Source organism: Symsagittifera roscoffensis, chromosome 3 (genome assembly GCF_963678635.1).
Source record: "Symsagittifera roscoffensis chromosome 3, txSymRosc1.1, whole genome shotgun sequence".
Classification (NCBI taxonomy): Eukaryota; Metazoa; Xenacoelomorpha; order Acoela; family Convolutidae; genus Symsagittifera; species Symsagittifera roscoffensis.
In genome coordinates this window covers 69,919,523-69,943,473 of record NC_087064.1, presented here as the reverse complement: position 1 = coordinate 69,943,473, position 23,951 = coordinate 69,919,523, and the positions used below count along the sequence as shown (strand labels likewise).

Below are 23,951 nucleotides of genomic sequence, written 5' to 3'. Positions count from 1 at the left end.
GATTTGAGAGAGCTCAGAAAAACAATTGGGTCGATCTTAAAAAAAATGGTCGGCAAAACTTTCAAATTTTTTTTCCAACCCCCTCGAAAAAACCCTAGATTTTCCTTTATATAAGCAGACAGTTGGACTTGACCAGTATAGGAGCTTCAAGCGCACAGTGAAGTTTACCTTAGCGTTATGGCAAATTATGAGGTCGGCAGACGGTATTTCTTCTTTTTAAATTTTTTGTAGCCGCACGAGGGAAAAATTTTCTCCGCGTTTATTGCGTTTATGTGTAGTGCGTAGGCTACAATAAAATTTTAAGAAGACCTTTAAATTTTAACAAACAGGTGCGGTTTAAGGGGGGCGGGAAGGAGTGCGCTCTCCTCCCCCTCAGGGACTCGATCACCTGCCGACCCAGAGGGTACCCTATTTGTATTATTTTGAGCTAACCATTTTCGGCGACTGACCCTAAATATTTGTTGAAGGCGCCTGCGGCGCCAATATATACTAACTTTGAGGGAGCGTGCGCCAAAAAAAACGCCATGTTTTAGTCAATAGTTTCAAAAAAGTGCTTAAAAACCTCTTCTGTGGCCTGCTTTTTTTTTCAGAAATTTGTTCAAAGTGGGGTCTTTCTAGTGATTTGAGAGAGCTCAGAAAAACAATTGGGTCGATCTAAAAAAAAGTGGTCGGCAAAACTTTCAAATTTTTTTTTTTAAATCCGAACCCCCTCCTCGAAAAAATCCTAGATGTGCCACCTTTATAAAAGCAGACAGTTGGACCTGACCAGTATAGGAGCTTCAAGCGCACAGTGAAGTTTTCCTTAGCTTAATGGCAAATTATAAGGTCTGCAGACGGTATTTCTTTTTTCAAAAATTTAGGAGCCGCAAAAAGGAAAAATTTTCTCCGCGTGTTTGCGGTCATGTTACAATAAAGTTATACGAAGACCTTTAAAATTTAACAGACAGGTGCGGGATTAAGGAAGGCGGGAAGGAGTCCGCTCTCCTCCCCCTCAGGGATTCGACCACCTGCCGACCTATAGGGTCCCCTACTTGTATTATTTTGAGCTACCCATTTTCGGCGACTGACCCCAAAAGTTTTGCTGAAGGCGCCTGCGGCGCCAACATATACTAATTTTGAGTGAGCGCGCGCCAAAAAAAACGCAATGTTTTGGTCAACCTTTTCCAAAAAGTGCTTAAAAATCCCTTTTGTGGCCTGCTTTTTTTCAGAGATTTGGTCAAAGTAGGGTCTTTATCGTGATTTGAGAGAGCTCAGAAAAACAATTGGGTCGATCTTAAAAAAAATGGTCGGCAAAACTTTCAAATTTTTTTTTCATAAAACCGACCCCCCCCCTCCTCGAAAAAATCCTAGATCTGCCACCTTTATAAAAGCAGACAGTTGGACCTGACCAGTATAGGAGCTTCAAGCGCACAGTGAAGTTTTTCTTAGCGTTATGGCAATTTACAAGGTCGGCAGACGGTATTTCTTCTTTTTAAAAATTTTGGAGCCGCAAGAGGGAATCATTTTCTCCGCGTTGTTGCAGTCATGTGTCGTGCGTAGGTTACAGTAAAATTTTAAGAAGACCTTTAAAATTTAATAGACAGGTGCGGGTTTAAGGGGGGTTGGAAGGAGTCCGCTCTCCTCCCCCTCAGGGATTCGACCACCTGCCGACCCAGAGGGTCCCCTATTTGTATTATTTTGAGCTAACCATTTTCGGCGACTGACCCTGAAATGTTGCTGAAGGCGCCTGCGGCGCCAATATATATTAATTTTGAGGGAGCGCGCGCCAAAAAAACGCAATGTTTTGGTCAAAATTTTCCAAAAAATGCTTAAAAACCTCTTTTGTGGCCTGCTTTTTTCAGAAATTTGGTCAAAATGGGGTCTTTATAGTGATTTGAGAGAGCTCAGAAAAACAATTGGGTCGATCTTAAAAAAAATGGTCGGCAAAACTTTCAAATTTTTTTTCCAACCCCCTCGAAAAAACCCTAGATTTTCCTTTATATAAGCAGACAGTTGGACTTGACCAGTATAGGAGCTTCAAGCGCACAGTGAAGTTTACCTTAGCGTTATGGCAAATTATGAGGTCGGCAGACGGTATTTCTTCTTTTTAAATTTTTTGTAGCCGCACGAGGGAAAAATTTTCTCCGCGTTTATTGCGTTTATGTGTAGTGCGTAGGCTACAATAAAATTTTAAGAAGACCTTTAAATTTTAACAAACAGGTGCGGTTTAAGGGGGGCGGGAAGGAGTGCGCTCTCCTCCCCCTCAGGGACTCGATCACCTGCCGACCCAGAGGGTACCCTATTTGTATTATTTTGAGCTAACCATTTTCGGCGACTGACCCTAAATATTTGTTGAAGGCGCCTGCGGCGCCAATATATACTAACTTTGAGGGAGCGTGCGCCAAAAAAAACGCCATGTTTTAGTCAATAGTTTCAAAAAAGTGCTTAAAAACCTCTTCTGTGGCCTGCTTTTTTTTTCAGAAATTTGTTCAAAGTGGGGTCTTTCTAGTGATTTGAGAGAGCTCAGAAAAACAATTGGGTCGATCTAAAAAAAAGTGGTCGGCAAAACTTTCAAATTTTTTTTTTTAAATCCGAACCCCCTCCTCGAAAAAATCCTAGATGTGCCACCTTTATAAAAGCAGACAGTTGGACCTGACCAGTATAGGAGCTTCAAGCGCACAGTGAAGTTTTCCTTAGCTTAATGGCAAATTATAAGGTCTGCAGACGGTATTTCTTTTTTCAAAAATTTAGGAGCCGCAAAAAGGAAAAATTTTCTCCGCGTGTTTGCGGTCATGTTACAATAAAGTTATACGAAGACCTTTAAAATTTAACAGACAGGTGCGGGATTAAGGAAGGCGGGAAGGAGTCCGCTCTCCTCCCCCTCAGGGATTCGACCACCTGCCGACCTATAGGGTCCCCTACTTGTATTATTTTGAGCTACCCATTTTCGGCGACTGACCCCAAAAGTTTTGCTGAAGGCGCCTGCGGCGCCAACATATACTAATTTTGAGTGAGCGCGCGCCAAAAAAAACGCAATGTTTTGGTCAACCTTTTCCAAAAAGTGCTTAAAAATCCCTTTTGTGGCCTGCTTTTTTTCAGAGATTTGGTCAAAGTAGGGTCTTTATCGTGATTTGAGAGAGCTCAGAAAAACAATTGGGTCGATCTTAAAAAAAATGGTCGGCAAAACTTTCAAATTTTTTTTTCATAAAACCGACCCCCCCCCTCCTCGAAAAAATCCTAGATCTGCCACCTTTATAAAAGCAGACAGTTGGACCTGACCAGTATAGGAGCTTCAAGCGCACAGTGAAGTTTTTCTTAGCGTTATGGCAATTTACAAGGTCGGCAGACGGTATTTCTTCTTTTTAAAAATTTTGGAGCCGCAAGAGGGAATCATTTTCTCCGCGTTGTTGCAGTCATGTGTCGTGCGTAGGTTACAGTAAAATTTTAAGAAGACCTTTAAAATTTAATAGACAGGTGCGGGTTTAAGGGGGGTTGGAAGGAGTCCGCTCTCCTCCCCCTCAGGGATTCGACCACCTGCCGACCCAGAGGGTCCCCTATTTGTATTATTTTGAGCTACCCATTTTCGGCGACTGACCCTGAAATGTTACTGAAGGCGCCTGCGGCGCCAATATATATTCATTTTGAGGGAGCGCGCGACAAAAAAAAGCAATGTTTTGGTCAACATTTTCCAAAAAATGCTTAAAAACCTCTTTTGTGGCCTGCTTTTTTCAGAAAAATGGTCAAAATGGGGTCTTTATAGTGATTTGAGAGAGCTCAGAAAAACAATTGGGTCGATGTTAAAAAAAATGGTCGGCAAAACTTTCAAAAATTTATTTGAAATCCAACCCCCCCTCGAAAAAACCCTATATCTGTCCCTTTATATAAGCAGACAGTTGGACTTGACCAGTATAGGAGCTTCAAGCGCACAATTAAGTTTACCCTAGCGTTATGGCAAATTATGAGGTCGGCAGACGGTATTTCTTCTTTTTAAATATTTTGTAGCCGCACGAGGGAAAAATTTTCTCCGCGTTTATTGCGTTTATGTGTAGTGCGTAGGCTACAATAAAATTTTAAGAAGACCTTTAAATTTTAACAAACAGGTGCGGTTTAAGGGGGGCGGGAAGGAGTGCGCTCTCCTCCCCCTCAGGGACTCGATCACCTGCCGACCCAGAGGGTACCCTATTTGTATTATTTTGAGCTAACCATTTTCGGCGACTGACCCTAAATATTTTCTGAAGGCGCCTGCGGCGCCAATGTACACAAATTTTGGGGGAGCGCGCGCCAAAAAACGCAATGTTTTGGTCAACAATTTCCAAAAAGTGCTTAAAAACCTCTTTTGTGGCCTGCTTTTTTCAGAAATTTGGTCATAATGGGGTCTTTATAGTGATTTGAGAGAGCTCAGAAAAACAATTCGGTCGATCTTAAAAAAAATGGTCGGCAATTTTTTCAAAATTTTTTTTAAAAATGCGAACCCCCCTCCTCGAAAAAATCCTAGATCTGCCACCTTTATAAAAGCAGACAGTTGGACCTGACCAGTATAGGAGCTTCAAGCGAACAGCGAAGTTTACCTTAGCTTAATGGCAAATTATAAGGTCTGCAGACGGTATTTCTTCTTTTTAAAAACTTTGGAGCCGCAAAAAGGAAAAATTTTCTCCGCGTGTTTGCGGTCATGTGTCATGCGTAGGTTACAAAAAAATTTTTAAGAGGACCTTTAAATTTTAACAGACAGGTGCGGGTTTAAGGTGGGCGGGAGGGAGTCCGCTCTCCTCCCCCTCAGGGATTCGATCACCTGCCGACCCAGTGGGTCCCCTATTTGTATTATTTTGAGCTACCCATTTTCGGCGAATGACCCTAAAATTTTGCTGAAGGCGCCTGAGGCGCCAATGTACACTTATTTTGAGGGAGCGCGCGCCAAAAAACGCAATGTTTTGGTCAACATTTTCCAAAAAATGCTTAAAAACCTCTTTTGTGGCCTGCTTTTTTCAGAAAGTTGGTCAAAATGGGGTCTTTATAGTGATTTGAGAGAGCTCAGAAAAACAATTGGGTCGATCTTAAAAAAAAATGGTCGGCAAACCTTCAAAAATTTATTTGAAATCCAACCCCCCCTCGAAAAAACCCTATATCTGTCCCTTTATATAAGCAGACAGTTGGACTTGACCAGTATAGGAGCTTCAAGCGCACAATTAAGTTTACCCTAGCGTTATGGCAAATTATCAGGTCGGCAGACGGTATTTCTTCTTTTTAAAATTTTTGGAGCCGCAAAAAGGAAACATTTTCTCCGCGTTTTTGCAGTCATGTGTCGTGCGTAGGTTACAATTAAACTTTAAGAAGACCTTTAAATTTTAACAGACAGGTGCGGGTTCAAGGGGGGCGGGAAGGAGTCCGCTCTCCTCCCTCTCAGGGATTCGATCACCTGCCGAACCAGAGGGTACCCTATTTGTATTATTTTGAGCTAACCATTTTCGGCGCCTGACCCTAAAATTTTGCTGAAGGCGCCTGAGGCGCCAATGTACACTTATTTTGAGGGAGCGCGCGCCAAAAAACGCAATGTTTTGGTCAACATTTTCCAAAAAATGCTTAAAAACCTCTTTTGTGGCCTGCTTTTTTCAGAAAGTTGGTCAAAATGGGGTCTTTATAGTGATTTGAGAGAGCTCAGAAAAACAATTGGGTCGATCTTAAGAAAAAATGGTCGGCAAAACTTTCAAAAATTTATTTAAAATCCAACCCCCCTCAAAAAAACCCTAGATCTAACCCTTTATGTAAGCAGACAGTTGGACTTGACCAGTATAGGAGCTTCAAGCGCACAGTGAAGTTTACCTTAGCGTTATGGCAAATTATGAGGTCGGCAGACGGTATTTCTTCTTTTTAAATATTTTGTAGCCGCACGAGGGAAAAATTTTCTCCGCGTTTATTGCGTTTATGTGTAGTGCGTAGGCCACAATAAAATTTTAAGAAGACCTTTAAATTTTAACAAACAGGTGCGGTTTAAGGGGGGCGGGAAGGAGTGCGCTCTCCTCCCCCTCAGGGACTCGATCACCTGCCGACCCATAGGGTACCCTATTTGTATTATTTCGAGCTAACCATTTTCGGCGACTGACCCTAAATATTTTCTGAAGGCGCCTGCGGCGCCAATGTACACAAATTTTGGGGGAGCGCGCGCCAAAAAACGCAATGTTTTGGTCAACAATTTCCAAAAAGTGCTTAAAAACCTCTTTTGTGGCCTGCTTTTTTCAGAAATTTGGTCATAATGGGGTCTTTATAGTGATTTGAGAGAGCTCAGAAAAACAATTCGGTCGATCTTAAAAAAAATGGTCGGCAATTTTTTCAAAATTTTTTTTAAAAATGCGAACCCCCCTCCTCGAAAAAATCCTAGATCTGCCACCTTTATAAAAGCAGACAGTTGGACCTGACCAGTATAGGAGCTTCAAGCGAACAGTGAAGTTTACCTTAGCTTAATGGCAAATTATAAGGTCTGCAGACGGTATTTCTTCTTTTTAAAAACTTTGGAGCCGCAAAAAGGAAAAATTTTCTCCGCGTGTTTGCGGTCATGTGTCGTGCGTAGGTTACAAAAAGATTTTTAAGAAGACCTTTAAATTTTAACAGACAGGTGCGGGTTTAAGGTGGGCGGGAGGGAGTCCGCTCTCCTCCCCCTCAGGGATTCGATCACCTGCCGACCCAGTGGGTCCCCTATTTGTATTATTTTGAGCTACCCATTTTCGGCGAATGACCCTAAAACTTTGCTGAAGGCGCCTGAGGCGCCAATATACACTTATTTTGAGGGAGCGCGCGCCAAAAAACGCAATGTTTTGGTCAACACTTTCCGAAAAGTGCTTAAAAACCTCTTTTGTGGCCTGATTTTTTCAGAAATTTGGTCATAATGGGGTCTTTATAGTGATTTGAGAGAGCTCAGAAAAAAAATTGGGTCGATCTTAAAAAAATGGTTGGCAAGATTTTCAAATTTTTTTTAAAAATCCGACCCCCCTCCTCCTCGAAAAAATCCTAGATCTGCCACCTTTATAAAAGCAGACAGTTGGACCTGACCAGTATAGGAGCTTCAAGCAAACAGTGAAGTTTACCTTAGCTTTATGGCAAATTATAAGGTCTGCAGACGGTATTTCTTCTTTTTAAAAATTTTGGAGCCGCAAAAAGGAAAAATTTTCTCCGCGTGTTTGCGGTCATGTGTTGTGCGTAGGTTACAAAAAAATTTTATGAAGACCTTTAAATTTTAACAGACAGGTGCGGGTTTAAGGTGGGCGGGAGGGAGTCCGCTCTCCTCCCCCTCAGGGATTCGATCACCTGCCGACCCAGTGGGTCCCCAATTTGTATTATTTTGAGCTACCCATTTTCGGAGAATGACCCTAAATATTTGCTGAAGGCGCCTGAGGCGCCAATATACACTAATTTTGAGGGAGCGCGCGCCAAAAAACACAATGTTTTGGTCAACACTTTCCAAAAAGTGCTTAAAAACCTCTTTTGTGGCCTGATTTTTTCAGAAATTTGATCATAATGGGGTCTTTATAGTGATTTGAGAGAGCTCAGAAAAACAATTGGGTCGATCTTAAAAAAATGGTCGGCAAAACTTTCAAATTTTTTTTAAAAATCCGACCCCCCCTCCTCGAAAAAATCCTAGATCTGCCACCTTTATAAAAGCAGACAGTTGGACCTGACCAGTATAGGAGCTTCAAGCGAACAGTGAAGTTTACCTTAGCTTAATGGCAAATTATAAGGTCTGCAGACGGTATTTCTTCTTTTTAAAAATTTTGGAGCCGCAAAAAGGAAAAATTTTCTCCGCGTGTTTGCGGTCATGTGTCGTGCGTAGGTTACAAAAACATTTTAAGAAGACCTTTAAATTTTAACAGACAGGTGCGGGTATAAGGTGGGCGGGAGGGAGTCCGCTCTCCTCCCCCTCAGGGATTCGATCACCTGCCGACCCAGAGGGTACCCTATTTGTATTATTTTGAGCTAACCATTTTCGGCGCCTGACCCTTAAATTTTTCTGAAGGTGACTGCGGCGCCAAAATATACTAATTTTGAGGGAGCGCGCGCCAAAAAACGCAATATTTTGTCAACATTTTCCAAAAAGTGCTGAAAAACATCTTTTGTGGCCTCATTTTTTCAGAAATTTGGTCATAATGGGGTCTTTATAGTGATTTGGGAGAGCTCAGAAAAACAATTGGGTCGATCTTAAAAAAATGGTCGGCAAAACTTTCAATTTTTTTTTAAAAATCCGACCCCCCTCCTCGAAAAAATCCCAGATCTGCCACCTTTATAAAAGCAGACAGTTGGACCTGACCAGTATAGGAGATTCAAGCAAACAGTGAAGTTTACCTTAGCTTAATGGCAAATTATAAGGTCTGCAGACGGTATTTCTTCTTTTTAAAAATTTTGGAGCAGCAAAAAGGAAAAATTTTCTCCGCGTTTATTGCGTTTATGTATAGTGCGTAGGCTACAATAAAATTTTAAGAAGACCTTTAAATTTTAACAAACAGGTGCGTTTTAAGGGGGGGCGGGAAGGAGTGCGCTCTCCTCTCCCTCAGGGACTCGATCACCTGCCGACCCAGAGGGTACCCTATTTGTATTATTTTGAGCTAACCATTTTCGGCGACTGACCCTAAATATTTTCTGAAGGCGCCTGGGGCGCCAATATACACAAATTTTGGGGGAGCGCGCGCCAAAAAAACGCAATGTTTTGGTCAACAATTTCCAAAAAGTGCTTAAAAACCTCTTTTGTGGCCTGCTTTTTCCAGAAATTTGGTCATAATGGGGTCATTATAGTGATTTGAGAGAGCTCAGAAAAACAATTCGGTCGATCTTAAAAAAAATGGTGGGCAATTTTTTCAAAATTTTTTTTAAAAATGCGAACCCCCCTCCTCGAAAAAATCCTAGATCTGCCACCTTTATAAAAGCAGACAGTTGGACCTGACCAGTGTAGGAGCTTCAAGCGAACAGTGAAGTTTACCTTAGCTTAATGGCAAATTATAAGGTCTGCAGACGGTATTTCTTCTTTTTAAAAATTTTGGAGCCGCAAAAAGGAAAAATTTTCTCCGCGTTTATTGCGTTTATGTGTAGTGCGTAGGCTACAATAAAACTTTAAGAATACCTTTAAATTTTAACAAACATGTGCGGTTTAAGGGGGCGGGAAGGAGTGCGCTCTCCTCCCCCTCAGGGACTCGATCACCTGCCGACCCAGAGGGTACCCTATTTGTATTATTTTGAGCTAACCATTTTCGGCGACTGACCCTAAATATTTTCTGAAGGCGCCTGCGGCGCCAATATACACAATTTTTGGGGGAGCGCGCGCCAAAAAACGCAATGTTTTGGTCAACAATTTCCAAAAAGTGCTTAAAAACCTCTTTTGTGGCCTGCTTTTTTCAGAAATTTGGTCATAATGGGGTCTTTATAGTGATTTGAGAGAGCTCAGAAAAACAATTGGGTCGATCTTAAAAAAATGGTCGGCAAAACTTTCAATTTTTTTTTTAAATCCGACCCCCCCTCCTCGAAAAAATCCTAGATCTGCCACCTTTATAAAAGCAGACAGTTGGACCTGACCAGTATAGGAGCTTCAAGCGAACAGTGAAGTTTACCTTAGCTTAATGGCAAATTATAAGGTCTGCAGACGGTATTTCTTCTTTTTAAAAAATTTGGAGCCGCAAAAAGGAGAAATTTTCTCCGCGTGTTTGCGGTCATGTGTCGTGCGTAGGTTACAAAAAATTTTTAAGAAGACCTTTAAAATTTAACAGACAGGTGCGGGTTTAAGGTGGGCGGGAGGGAGTCCGCTCTCCTCCCCCTCAGGGATTCGATCACCTGCCGACCCAGAGGGTACCCTTTTTGTATTATTTTGAGCTAACCATTTTCGGCGCCTGACCCTTAAATTTTTCTGAAGGCGACTGCGGCGCCAAAATATACTAATTTTGAGGGAGCGCGCGCCAAAAAACGCAATATTTTGTCAACATTTTCCAAAAAGTGCTGAAAAACCTCTTTTGTGGCCTGATTTTTTCAGAAATTTGGTCATAATGGGGTCTTTATAGTGATTTGAGAGAGCTCAGAAAAACAATTGGGTCGATCTTAAAAAAATGGTCGGCAAAACTTTCAAATTTTTTTTTAAAATCCGACCCCCCCTCCTCGAAAAAATCCTAGATCTGCCACCTTTATAAAAGCAGACAGTTGGACCTGACCAGTATAGGAGCTTCAAGCGAACAGTGAAGTTAACCTTAGCTTAATGGCAAATTATAAGGTCTGCAGACGGTATTTCTTCTTTTTAAAAATTTTGGAGCCGCAAAAAGGAAAAATTTTCTCCGCGTTTATTGCGTTTATGTGTAGTGCGTAGGCTACAATAAAATTTCAAGAAGACCTTTAAATTTTAACAAACAGGTGCGGTTTAAGGGGGGCGGGAAGGAGTGCGCTCTCCTCCCCCTCAGGGACTCGATCACCTGCCGACCCAGAGGGTAGCCTATTTGTATTATTTTGAGCTAACCATTTTCGGCGACTGACCCTAAATATTTTCTGAAGGCGCCTGCGGCGCCAATATACACAAATTTTGGGGGAGCGCGCGCTAAAAAACGCAATGTTTTGGTCAACAATTTCCAAAAAGTGCTTAAAAACCTCTTTTGTGGCCTGCTTTGTTCAGAAATTTGGTCATAATGGGGTCTTTATAGTGATTTGAGAGAGCTCAGAAAAACAATTCGGTCGATCTTAAAAAAAATGGTCGCCATTTTTTTTTCAAAATTTTTTTTAAAAATGCGAACCCCCCTCCACGAAAAAATCCTAGATCTGCCACCTTTATAAAAGCAGACAGTTGGACCTGACCAGTATAGGAGCTTCAAGCGAACAGTGAAGTTTACCTTAGTTTAATGGCAAATTAAAAGGTCTGCAGACGGTATTTCTTCTTTTTAAAAACTTTGGAGCTGCAAAAAGGAAAAATTTTCTCCGCGTGTTTGCGGTCATGTGTCGTGCGTAGGTTACAAAAAAAATTTTAAGAAGACCTTTAAATTTCATCAGACAGGTGCGGGTTTAAGGTGGGCGGGAGGGAGTCCGCTCTCCTCCCCCTCAGGGATTCGATCACCTGCCGACCCAGTGGGTCCCCTATTTGTATTATTTTGAGCTACCCATTTTCGGCGAATGACCCTAAAATTTTGCTGAAGGCGCCTGAGGCGCCAATTTACACTAATTTTGAGTGAGCGCGCGCCAAAAAACGCAATGTTTTGGTCAACACTTTCCAAAAAGTGCTTAAAAGCCTCTTTTGTGGCCTGATTTTTTCAGAAATTTGGTCATAATGGGGTCTTTATAGTGATTTGAGAGAGCTCAGAAAAACAATTGGGTCGATCTTAAAAAAATGGTCGGCAAAACTTTCAAATTTTTTTTAAAAACCCGACCCCCCTCCTCGAAAAAATCCTAGATCTGTCACCTTTATAAAAGCAGACAGTTGGACCTGACCAGTATAGGAGCTTCAAGCGAACAGTGAAGTTTACCTTAGCTTAATGGCAAATTATAAAGTCTGCAGACGGTATTTCTTCTTTTTTAAAATTTTGGAGCCGCAAAAAGGAAAAATTTTCTCCGCGTGTTTGCGGTCATGTGTCGTGCGTAGCTTACAAAAAAATTTTAAGAAGACCTTTAAATTTTAACAGACAGGTGCGGGTTTAAGGTGGGCGGGAGGGAGTCCGCTCTCCTCCCCCTCAGGGATTCGATCACCTGCCGACCCAGAGGGTACCCTATTTGTATTATTTTGAGCTAACCATTTTCGGCGCCTGACCCTTAAATTTTTCTGAAGGCGACTGCGGCGCCAAAATATACTAATTTTGAGGGAGCGCGCGCCAGAAAACGCAATTTTTTGTCAACATTTTCCAAAAAGTGCTGAAAAACCTCTTTGGTGGCCTGCTTTTTTCAGAAATTTGGTCAAAATGGGGTCTTTATAGTGAATTGAGAGAGCTCAGAAAAACAATTGGGTCGATCTTTAAAGAAATGGTCGGCAGAACTTTCAAAAATTTATTTGAAATCCAACACCCCCTCGAAACAACCCTATATCTGTTCCTTTATTAAAGCAGACAGTTGCACTTGACCAGTATAGGAGCTTCAAGCGCACAATTAAGTTTACCCTAGCGTTATGGCAAATTATAAGGTCGGCAGAAGGTATTTCTTCTTTTTAAAATTTTTGGAGCCGCAAAAAGGAAACATTTTCTCCGCGTTTTTGCAGTCATGTGTCGTGCGTAGGCTACAATAAAATTTTAAGAAGACCTTTAAATTTTAACAAACAGGTGCGGTTTAAGGGGGGCGGGAAGGAGTCCGCTCTCCTCCCCCTCAGGGACTCGATCACCTGCCGACCCAGAGGGTACCCTATTTGTATTATTTTGAGCTAACCATTTTCGGCGACTGACCCTAATTATTTTCTGAAGGCGCCTATGGCGCCACTATATACTAATTTTGAGGGAGCGCGCGCCAAAAAACGCAATGTTTTGGTCAACATTTTCCAAAAAGTGCTTAAAAACCTCTTTTGTGGCCTGCTTTTTTCAGAAATTTGGTCAAAATGGGGTCTTTATAGTGATTTGAGAGAGCTCAGAAAAACAATTCGGTCGATCTTAAAAAAAATGGTTGGCAATTTTTTCAAAATTTTTTTTTTTAAATGCGACCCCCCCTCCTCGAAAAAAGCCTAGATCTGCCACCTTTATAAAAGCAGACAGTTGGACCTGACCAGTATTGGAGCTTCAAGCGCACAGTGAAGTTTACCTTAGCTTAATGGCAAATTATAAGGTCTGCAGACGGTATTTCTTCTTTTTAAAAATTTTGTAGCCGCAAAAAAGAAAAATTTTCTCCGCGTGTTTGCGGTCATGCAGCGTGCGTAGGTTACAAAAAAAACTTAAGAAGACCTTTAAATTTTAACAGACAGGTGCGGGTTTAAGGTGGGCGGGAGGGAGTCCGCTCTCCTCCCCCTCAGGGATTCGATCACCTGCCGACCCAGAGGGTCCCCTATTTGTATTATTTTGAGCTACCCATTTTCGGCGACTGACCCTAATTATTTTCTGAAGGCGCCTATGGCGCCACTATATACTAATTTTGAGGGAGCGCGCGCCAAAAAACGCAATGTTTTGGTCAACATTTTCCAAAAAGTGCTTAAAAACCTCTTTTGTGGCCTGCTTTTTTCAGAAATTTGGTCAAAATGGGGTCTTTATAGTGATTTGAGAGAGCTCAGAAAAACAATTCGGTCGATCTTAAAAAAAATGGTTGGCAATTTTTTCAAAATTTTTTTTTTTAAATGCGACCCCCCCTCCTCGAAAAAAGCCTAGATCTGCCACCTTTATAAAAGCAGACAGTTGGACCTGACCAGTATTGGAGCTTCAAGCGCACAGTGAAGTTTACCTTAGCTTAATGGCAAATTATAAGGTCTGCAGACGGTATTTCTTCTTTTTAAAAATTTTGTAGCCGCAAAAAAGAAAAATTTTCTCCGCGTGTTTGCGGTCATGCAGCGTGCGTAGGTTACAAAAAAAACTTAAGAAGACCTTTAAATTTTAACAGACAGGTGCGGGTTTAAGGTGGGCGGGAGGGAGTCCGCTCTCCTCCCCCTCAGGGATTCGATCACCTGCCGACCCAGAGGGTCCCCTATTTGTATTATTTTGAGCTACCCATTTTCGGCGACTGACCCTAATTATTTTCTGAAGGCGCCTATGGCGCCAATATATACTAATTTTGAGGGAGCGCGCGCCAAAAAACGCAATGTTTTGGTCAACACATTCCAAAAAGTGCTTAAAAATCTCTTTTGTGGCCTGCTTTTATCAGAAATTTGGCCATAATGGGGTCTTTATAGTGATTTGAGAGAGTTCAGAAAAACAATTGGGTCGATCTTAAAAAAATGATCGGCAAAACTTTCAAATTTTTTTTTAAAAATCCGACCCCTCCTCCTCGAAAAAATCCTAGATCTGCCACCTTTATAAAAGCAGACAATTGGACCTGACCAGTATAGGAGCTTCAAGCGAACAGTGAAGTTTACCTTAGCTTAATGGCAAATTATAAGGTCTGCAGACGGTATTTCTTCTTTTTAAAAATTTTGGAGCCGCAAAAAGGAAAAATTTTCTCCGCGTGTTTGCGGTCATGTGTCGTGCGTAGGTTACAAAAAAATTTTAACAATACCTTTAAATTTTAACAGACAGGTGCGGGTTTAAGGTGGGCGGGAGGGAGTCCGCTCTCCTCCCCTTCAGGGATTCGATCACCTGCCGACCCAGAGGGTACTAATTTTGAGTGAGCGCGCGCCAAAAACAAAACAAAAAAACGCAATGTTTTGGTCAACATTTTCCAAAAATTGCTTAACAATCTTTTTTGTGGCCTGCTTTTTTTCAGAAATTTGGTCAAAATGAGGTCTTTATAGTGATTTGAGAGAGCTCAGAAAAACAATTGGGTCGATCTTAAAAAAACGGTCGGCAAAATTTTCAAATTTTTTTTAAAAATCCAACCCACCCTCGAAAAAATCCTAGATCTGTCCATTTATATAAGCAAACAGTTGGACCTGACCAGTATAGGAGCTTCAAGCGCACAGTGAAGTTTTCCTTAGCGTTATGGCAAATTACAAGGTCGGCAGACGGTATTTCTTCTTTTTAAAAATTTTGGAGCCGCAAGAGGGAATCATTTTCTCCGCGTTTTTGCAGTCATGTGTCGTGCGTAGGTTACAATAAAGTTTTAAGAAGACCTTTAAAATTTAATAGACAGGTGCGGGTTTAAGGGGGGTTGGGAGGAGTCCGCTCTTCTCCCCCTCAGGAATTCGACCACCTGCCGACCCAGAGGGTCCCCTATTTGTATTATTTTGAGCTAACCATTTTCGGCGACTGACCCTGAAATGTTGCTGAAGGCGACTGCGGCGCCAATATATATTAATTTTGAGGGAGCGCGCGCCAAAAAAACGCAATGTTTTGGTCAACATTTTCCAAAAAATGCTTACAAACCTCTTTTGTGGCCTGCTTTTTTCAGAAATTTGGTCAAAATGGGGTCTTTATAGTGATTTGAGAGAGCTCAGAAAAACAGTTGGGTCGATCTTAAAAAAACGGTCTGCGAAATTTTCAAAATTTTTTTAAAAATCCAACCCACCCTCGAAAAAATCCTAGATCTGTCCATTTATGTAAGCAAACAGTTGGACCTGACCAGTATAGGAGCTTCAAGCGCACAGTGAAAATTAACTTAGCGTTATGGCAAATTATAAGGTCGGCAGACGGTATTTTTTCTTTTTTAAAATTTTGGAACCGCACGAGGTAAAAATTTTCTCCGCGTTTATTGCGGTCATGTGTCGTGCGTAGGTTACAAAAAAAATTTAAGAAGACCTTTAAATTTTAACAGACAGGTGCGGGTTTAAGGAGGGCGGGAAGGAGTCCGCTCTCCTCCCCCTCAGGGATTCGATCATCTGCCGACCCAGAGGGTCCCCTATTTGTATTATTTTGAGCTAACCATTTTCGGCGACTGACCCTGAAATGTTGCTGAAGGCGACTGCGGCGCCAATATATATTAATTTTGAGGGAGCGCGCGCCAAAAAAACGCAACGTTTTGGTCAACATTTTCTAAAAAAGGCTTAAAAACCTCTTTTGTGGCCTGCTTTTTTCAGAAATTTGGTCAAAATGGGGTCTTTATAGTGATTTGAGAGAGCTCAGAAAAACAGTTGGGTCGATCTTAAAAAAACGGTCGGCGAAATTTTCAAAAATTTTTTAAAAATCCAACCCACCCTCGAAAAAATCCTAGATCTGTTAATTTATGTAAGCAAACAGTTGGACCTGACCAGTATAGGAGCTTCAAGCGCACAGTGAAAATTAACTTAGCGTTATGGCAAATTATAAGGTCGGCAGACGGTATTTCTTCTTTTTTAAAATTTTGGAACCGCACGAGGGAAAAATTTTCTCCGCGTTTATTGCGGTCATGTGTCGTGCGTAGGCTACAAAAAAAATTTAAGAAGACCTTTAAATTTTAACAGACAGTTGCGGGCTTAAGGAGGGCGGGAAGGAGTCCGCTCTCCTCCCCCTCAGGGATTCGATCATCTGCCGACCCAGAGGGTACCCTTTTTTTAATTATTTTGAGCTAACCATTTTCGGCGACTGACCCTAAAATTTTGCTGAAGGCGCCTGCGGCGCCAATTTATACTAATTTTGAGGGAGCGCGCGCCAAAAAACGCAATGTTTTGGTCAACAATTTCCAAAAAGTGCTTAAAAACCCATTTTGTGGTCTGCTTTTTTCAGAAGTTTGGTCAAAATGGGATATTTATAGTGATTTGAGAGAGCTCAGAAAAACAATTGGGTCGACCTTAAAAAAAAATGGTCGGCAAAACTTTCAAAATTTTTTTTAAAATCCAACCCCCCCAAAAAAAAACCCTAGATCTGTTCCTTTACAAAAGCAGACAATTGGACCTGACCAGTATAGGATCTTCAAGCGCACAATGAAGCTTACCTTAGCGTTATGGCAAATTATAAGGTCGGCAGACGGTATTTCTTCTTTTTAAAAATTTTGGAGCCGCGCGAGGGAAAAATTTTCTCCGCGTTTATTGCGGTCATGTGTCATGCGTAGATTACAATAAATTTTTAAGAAGACCTTTAAATTTTAACAGACAGGTGCGGGTTTAAGGAGGGCGGGAAGGAGTCCGCTCTCCTCCCCCTCAGGGATTCGATCATCTGCCGACCCGGAGGGTACCCTTTTTTTAAATTATTTTGAGCTAACCATTTTCGGCGACTGACCCTAAAATTTTGCTGAAGGCGCCTGCGGCGCCAATTTATACTAATTTTGAGGGAGCGCGCGCCAAAAAACGCAATGTTTTGGTCAACAATTTCCAAAAAGTGCTTAAAAACCCATTTTGTGGTCTGCTTTTTTCAGAAATTTGGTCAAAATGGGATATTTATAGTGATTTGAGAGAGCTCAGAAAAACAATTGGGTCGATCTTAAAAAAAAATGGTCGGCAAAACTTTCAAAATTTTTTTTAAAATCCAACCCCCCCCCCCCCCCAAAAAAAAACCCTAGATCTGTTCCTTTACAAAAGCAGACAATTGGACCTGACCAGTATAGGATCTTCAAGCGCACAATGAAGCTTACCTTAGCGTTATGGCAAATGATAAGGTCGGCAGACGGTATTTTTTCTTTTTAAAAATTTTGGAGCCGCGCGAGGGAAAAATTTTCTCCGCGTTTATTGCGGTCATGTGTCATGCGTAGATTACAATAAATTTTTAAGAAGACCTTTAAATTTTAAAAGACAGGTGCGGGTTTAAGGGGGCGGGAAGGAGTCCGCTCTCCTCCCCCTCAGGGATTCGATCATCTGCCGACCCAGAGGGTACCCTTTTTTTAATTATTTTGAGCTAACCATTTTCGGCGACTGACCCTAAAATTTTGCTGAAGGCGCCTGCGGCGCCAATTTATACTAATTTTGAGGGAGCGCGCGCCAAAAAAACGCAATGTTTTGGTCAACATTTTCCAAAAAATGCTTAAAAACCTCTTTTGTGGCCTGCTTTTTTCAGAAATTTGGTCAAAATGGGGTCTTTATAGTGATTTGAGAGAGCTCAGAAAAACAGTTGGGTCGATCTTAAAAAAACTGTCGTCGAAATTTTCAAATTTTTTTTAAAAATCCAACCCACCCTCGAAAAAATCCTAGATCTGTTAATTTATGTAAGCAAACAGTTGGACCTGACCAGTATAGGAGCTTCAAGCGCACAGTGAAAATTAACTTAGCGTTATGGCAAATTATAAGGTCGGCAGACGGTATTTCTTCTTTTTGAAAATTTTGGAACCGCACGAGGGAAAAATTTTCTCCGCGTTTATTGCGGTCATGTGTCGTGCGTAGGTTACAAAAAAAATTTAAGAAGACCTTTAAATTTTAACAGACAGGTGAGGGCTTAAGGAGGGCGGGAAGGAGTCCGCTCTCCTCCCCCTCAGGGATTCGATCATCTGCCGACCCAGAGGGTACCCTTTTTTTAAATTATTTTGAGCTAACCATTTTCGGCGACTGACCCTAAAATTTTGCTGAAGGCGCCTGCGGCGCCAATTTATACTAATTTTGAGGGAGCGCGCGCCAAAAAACGCAATGTTTTGGTCAACAATTTCCAAAAAGTGCTTAAAAACCCATTTTGTGGTCTGCTTTTTTCAGAAATTTGGTCAAAATGGGATATTTATAGTGATTTGAGAGAGCTCAGAAAAACAATTGGGTCGATCTTAAAAAAAATGGTCGGCAAAACTTTCAAAATTTTTTTAAAAATCCAACCCCCCCCCCCAAAAAAAACCCTAGATCTGTTCCTTTACAAAAGCAGACAATTGGACCTGACCAGTATAGGATCTTCAAGCGCACAATGAAGCTTACCTTAGCGTTATGGCAAATTATAAGGTCGGCAGACGGTATTTCTTCTTTTTAAAAATTTTGGAGCCGCGCGAGGGAAAAATTTTCTCCGCGTTTATTGCGGTCATGTGTCATGCGTAGATTACAATAAATTTTTAAGAAGACCTTTAAATTTTAAAAGACAGGTGCGGGTTTAAGGGGGCGGGAAGGAGTCCGCTCTCCTCCCTCTCAGGGATTCGATCACCTGCCGACCCAGAGGGTACCCTATTTGTATTATTTTGAGCTAATCATTTTCGGCGCCTGACCCTAAAAATTTTCTGAAGGCGCCTGTGGCGCCAATATATACTAATTTTGAGGGACCGCGCGCCAAAAAACGCAATGTTTTGGTCATCATTTTCCAAAAAGTGCTTAAAAGCCTCTTTTGTGGCATGCTTTTTTTCAGAAATGTGGTCAAAATGGGGTCGTTATAGTGATTTTAGAGAGCTCAGAAAAATAATTGGGTCGATCTTAAAAAAAAATGACCTCGCGCCAAAAATTGGAGCCGCACGAGGGAAAAATTTTCTCCGCGTTTATTGCCGTCATGTGTCGTGCGTAGGTTACAATAAAGTTATAAGAAGACCTTTAAAATTTAACAGACAGGCGCGGGTTTAAGGAAGGCGGGAAGGAGTCCGCTCTCCTCCCCCTCAGGGACTCAATTACCTGCCGACCCAGAGGGTACCCTATTTGTATTTTTTTGAGCTAACCATTTTCGGCGACTGACCCTAAAATTTTTCTGAAGGCGCCTGCGGCGCCAATATATACTAATTTTGAGGGAGCGCGCGCCAAAAAACGCAATGTTTTGGTCAACACTTTCCAAAAAGTGCCTAAAAACCTCTTTTGTGGCCTGCTTTTTTCAGAAAATTGGTCAAAATGGGGTCTTTATAGTGATTTGAGAGAGCTCACAAAAACAATTGGGTCGATCTTAAAAAAAAAATGGTCGGCAAAATTTTCATATTTTTTTTTCAAAATCCAACTCCCCCTCGAAAAAACCCTAGATCTGTCCCTTTATATAAGCAGACAGTTGGAACTGACCAGTATAGGAGCTTCAAGCGCACAGTGAATTTTACCTTAGCGTTATGGCAAATTATGAGGTCGGCAGACGGTATTTCTTCATTTTAAAAAATTGGAGCCCCACGAGGGAAAAATTTTCTGCGCGTTTATTGCGTTTATGTGTAGTGCGTAGGCTACAATAAAATTTTGAGAAGAACTTTAAATTTTAACAGACAGGTGCGGGCTTAAGGGGGACGGGAAGGAGTCCGCTCTCCTCCCCCTCAGGGACTCGATCACCTGCCGACCCAGACGGTACCCTATTTGTATTATTTTGAGCTAACCATTTTCGGCGCCTGACCCTAAAAATTTTCTGAAGGCGCCTGAGGCGCCAATATACACTAATTTTGAGGGAGCGCGCGCCAAAAAAAAACAAAAAAACGCAATGTTTTGGTCAACATTTTCCAAAAATTGCTTAAAAATCTTTTTTTTAGGCCTGCTTTTTTTCAGAAATTTGGTCAAAATGAGGTCTTTATAGTGATTTGAGAGAGCTCAGAAAAACAATTGGGTCGATCTTAAAAAAACGGTCGGCAAAATTTTCAAAATTTTTTTAAAAATCCAACCCACCCTCAAAAAAATCGTAGATCTGTCCATTTATATAAGCAAACAGTTGGACCTGACCAGTATAGGAGCTCCAAGCGCACAGTGAAAATTAACTTAGCGTTATGGCAAATTATAAGGTCGGCAGACGGTATTTCTTCTTTTTTAAAATTTTGGAACCGCACGAGGGAAAAATTTTCTCCGCGTTTATTGCGGTCATGTGTCGTGCGTAGGTTACAATAAAATTTTAAGAAGACCTTTAAATTTTAACAGACAGGTGTGGGCTTCAAGGGGACGGGAAGGAGTCCACTCTCCTCCCCCTCAGGGACTCGATCACCTGCCGACCCAGACGGTACCCTATTTGTATTATTTTGAGCTAACCATTTTCGGTGCCTGACCCTAAAACTTTTCTGAAGGCGCCTGAGGCGCCAATATACACTAATTTTGAGGGAGCGCGCGCCAAAAAACGCAATGTTTTGGTCAACACTTTCCAAAAAAGGCTTGAAAACCTCTTTTGTGGCCTGCTTTTTTCAGAAATTTGGTCATAATGGGGTCTTTATAGTGACTTGAGAGAGCTCAGAAAAACAATTGGGTCGATCTTAAAAAAAATGGTCGGCTAAACTGTCAAATGTTTTTTAAAATCCAACTCTCGCTCGAAAAAACCCTAGATCTGTCGCTTTTTATAAGCAGACAGTTGGACCTGACCAATATAGGAGCTTCAAGCGCACAATGAAGTTTACCTTAGCGTTATGGCAAACTATGAGGTCGGCAGACGCTATTTCTCCTTTTTAAAAATTTTGGAGCCGCACGAGGGAAAATTTTCTCCGCGTTTATTGTGTTTATGTGTGGTGCGTAGGCTGCAATAAAATTTAAGAAAAACTTTAATAGTTAACAGACAGGTGCGGGTTTAAGGGGGGGCTGGAAGGAGTCCGCTCTCCTCCCCCTCAGGGATTCGACCACCTGCCGACCCAGATGGTCCCCTATTTGTTTTATTTTGAGCTACCCATTTTTGGCGACTGATCCTAAATTTTTTTCTGAATGCGCCTGTGGCGCCAATATATACTAATTTTGAGGGAGCGCGCGCCAAAAAAAAACAAAAAAACGCAATGTTTTGGTCAACATTTTCCAAAAATTGCTTAAAAATCTTTTTTGAGGCCTGCTTTTTTTCAGAAATTTGGTCAAAATGAGTTCCTTATAGTGATTTGAGAGAGCTCAGAAAAACAATTGGGTCGATCTTAAAAAAACGGTCGGCAAAATTTTCAAAATTTTTTTAAAAATCCAACCCACCCTCGAAAAAATCCTAGATCTGTCCATTTATATAAGCAAACAGTTGGACCTGACCAGTATAGGAGCTTCAAGCGCACAGTGAAAATTAACTTAGCGTTATGGAAAATTATAAGGTCGGCAGACTGTATTTCTTCATTTTTAAAATTTTGGAACCGCACGAGGGAAAAATTTTCTCCGCGTTTATTGCGGTCATGTGTCGTGCGTAGGTTACAATAAAATTTTAAGAAGACCTTTAAATTTTAACAGACAGATTCGGGTTTAAAGGGGTCGGGAAGGAGTCTGCTCTCCTCCCCCTCAGGGATTCGGACACCTGACGACCCAGAGGGTCCCCAGTTTGTATTATTTTGAGCTACCCATTTTTGGTGACTGACCCTAAAATTTTTCTGAAGGCGCCTGTGGCGCCAATATATACTAATTTTGAGGGAGCGCGCGCCAAAAAACGCAATGTTTTGGTCAACATTTTCCAAAAAGTGCTTAAAAACCCCTTTTGTGGCCTGCTTTTTTCAGAAATTTGGTCAAAATGGGGTCTTTATAATGATTTAAAAGAGTTCAGAAAAACAATTGGGTCGATCTTAAAAAAATGGTCGGCAAAACTTTCAAAATTATTTTTAAAATCCAACCCCACCCCCTCGAAAAACTCTTAGATCTGCCCCTTTATATAAGCAGACAGTTGGACCTCTAAGATTATAATTTGGGGATTGTGGTAGTTTAGAGTCTGGGAAGCCCTGCCAAACTCAGCAACAAAGAGATACTTTCTGCAGCGTACTTAGACAAGAGAGAGAATTGCTAGAACGAGAAGCCCACGAATATTAGAAGTACTATTTTTTTCTTATCAACATCACGACCTTTGCGTAGCCCCTAGATTCACTGATAATTTCTAAAAGCCAGTTTAATTGGGAGGTTTAGGGAGAACAGTTAGCTGCCAAAGCCACTTTTAATCATAGTACTTAAACCCGCTTCGAACTTCAGTTATACAAGTTAAATCTATGCACCAGTTAAACATACCGTGAATGCCGCTTTTTTGTCACCGGCTGTGTAGTCTAACACTGGCAACTGACCAGTATAGTGTGTAATATTATTATCCATCCTCAGAACTACATCCGGGAGGTGTAGGATTGTGTGAATGTTCGTGGCCTGTGCACTGCTCTCACACTGGTGACTCATCTTGGCTGTGAACTGGATCGTATCTCCTGGAACAAACTCTCTATCCAGAGTATAGGCCACCTCTACTTCCAAATCCACCATTGGCCGTCGCTCCGGAAGAAAATCAACCTGAAATTTGAAAAATATGGGCTCTTTTTGGAAACTAGTCCATTTTTGAAAATTTTATCAAAGGTACGAATTAAGGCTACAATGGTGTGTTACTATACCTGGAAGTTGTGTTGATTGGTGGCCACTGCACCCCCACTCTCCAGAGAGTAGATGAGGGAGAACTGCTGGCCAGGGGTGAAGTCCACTTCATCCTGCACCTGGACAAACACCAGCAGCTGCACTGTCCTGGCTCTACTCGAGGGAGAGAAGGAGATCTCGTTCTGATGGTGGTACACTCCCATGTGATCCTTTAGATCTGAACAATCAAATGATCACATTTGTGAAATGCTTCTGAAGCAAACGCTGAGTCAAAAAACTAATCAGATTCTATAGACAGTAAAAGGTTTACACAAAAATCCTTTTTTCGAAGCCGGCTGAGGATTTATTATGGCATGTGCTACTTTTTTGACCGTTTTTTTGACAGTTTAATGTCTAAATAATGATAATGATAGTCCAAGTGTTAAGAGGATAGAATAAAAGGCTTTTTTTCAGAAACGTTTTTGATTTTTTGGAAACTTTTTGATAGCATATTTAAATCGAATTTTGTTGCGATAAAACGCATGAGAGAGGACAAGGGATTAAATTCTTACAACACATCCTACATGCTAACTGCCGTTCAAATAATTTTTTCAAAAACATTATATAGTAATTTCACGAAGGGGGGGGTATTTAAACTGGAAAGGAGTCGCGACTCGCAAATTTGATGGTTAAGTATAGTTATTCTTACTGACCAAGAACAGACACCCTGCCCATGCGATAAGTGAGGCTGCTCTCCTGGCTGTTCCATTGGGACCCTGTAGACAGGTAGAACTGCTCCGACCAACTGCAGACTCTCATTGAAAGTGGCAGACAGTTCCGACCCCAATTCGAATAGGGGGTCAACTTCTACTCCCCGGAGTACAAATTGGGCGCCAGAGGACTCTATCGGACTGACTAGTGTTAGTTGTGGTTCCCCCTCGAAAAACGGCGGCAGCTCCACTGAAAAAAAAACGAGATTAAAAAAAAACGTCCTTGGGTCGCAAAAACTGGGCTTTCCTCGGCAAAATAACTGTCTTGAATTTGAATGTCGGGAAATAATCAAAACCTAATATCCTTTAACAGGCTGGATAGCATTTGACAGATCTCTTCGAGTTGCAAAACTCAAAGTTACGATCTACTATATCGAGCTAATACCAAAAAATTGATTTGCAGCCTCGTTGAAAGTTTCAATCGAAACCTTTCAAGAAGTTATCATAACAAGTTAAGACTTTGCAAGTTAAATTGAAATGAATCTTGATATTAACATCTTAGCATCATTTGGCGAAAATTTCGAGTTATATAAAGGTTAACATATGAATTTATACTAACCTAGACTCTATTTCCGAGTTTTCATTTGTTAAGTTTTCGTTCACAACTTCCCACTTATTATATGAATTGGCATGCGGACAAATCAGAACATATCAAACACATCTCGATGATCCGTATATTTGCGCCA

The 23,951-nt window shown here is 41.3% G+C and overlaps 1 protein-coding gene across 1 annotated transcript in view; it reads right to left on the bottom strand.

Annotated features, from left to right (window-relative positions):
* The window catches only part of LOC134841338 (uncharacterized), a gene marked incomplete at its 3' end in the record, with an annotated part of 60,560 nt that extends 37,114 nt beyond the window's left edge, over nucleotides 1–23,446 (bottom strand). The window contains 3 exon segments of the mRNA XM_063857260.1: nucleotides 22,172–22,438; nucleotides 22,537–22,733; nucleotides 23,209–23,446. Of these exon segments, the coding sequence (XP_063713330.1) occupies nucleotides 22,172–22,438; nucleotides 22,537–22,733; nucleotides 23,209–23,314 (570 nt within the window). The 5' untranslated portion in view covers nucleotides 23,315–23,446.
* Between the last annotated feature and the right edge of the window lie 505 nt (nucleotides 23,447–23,951).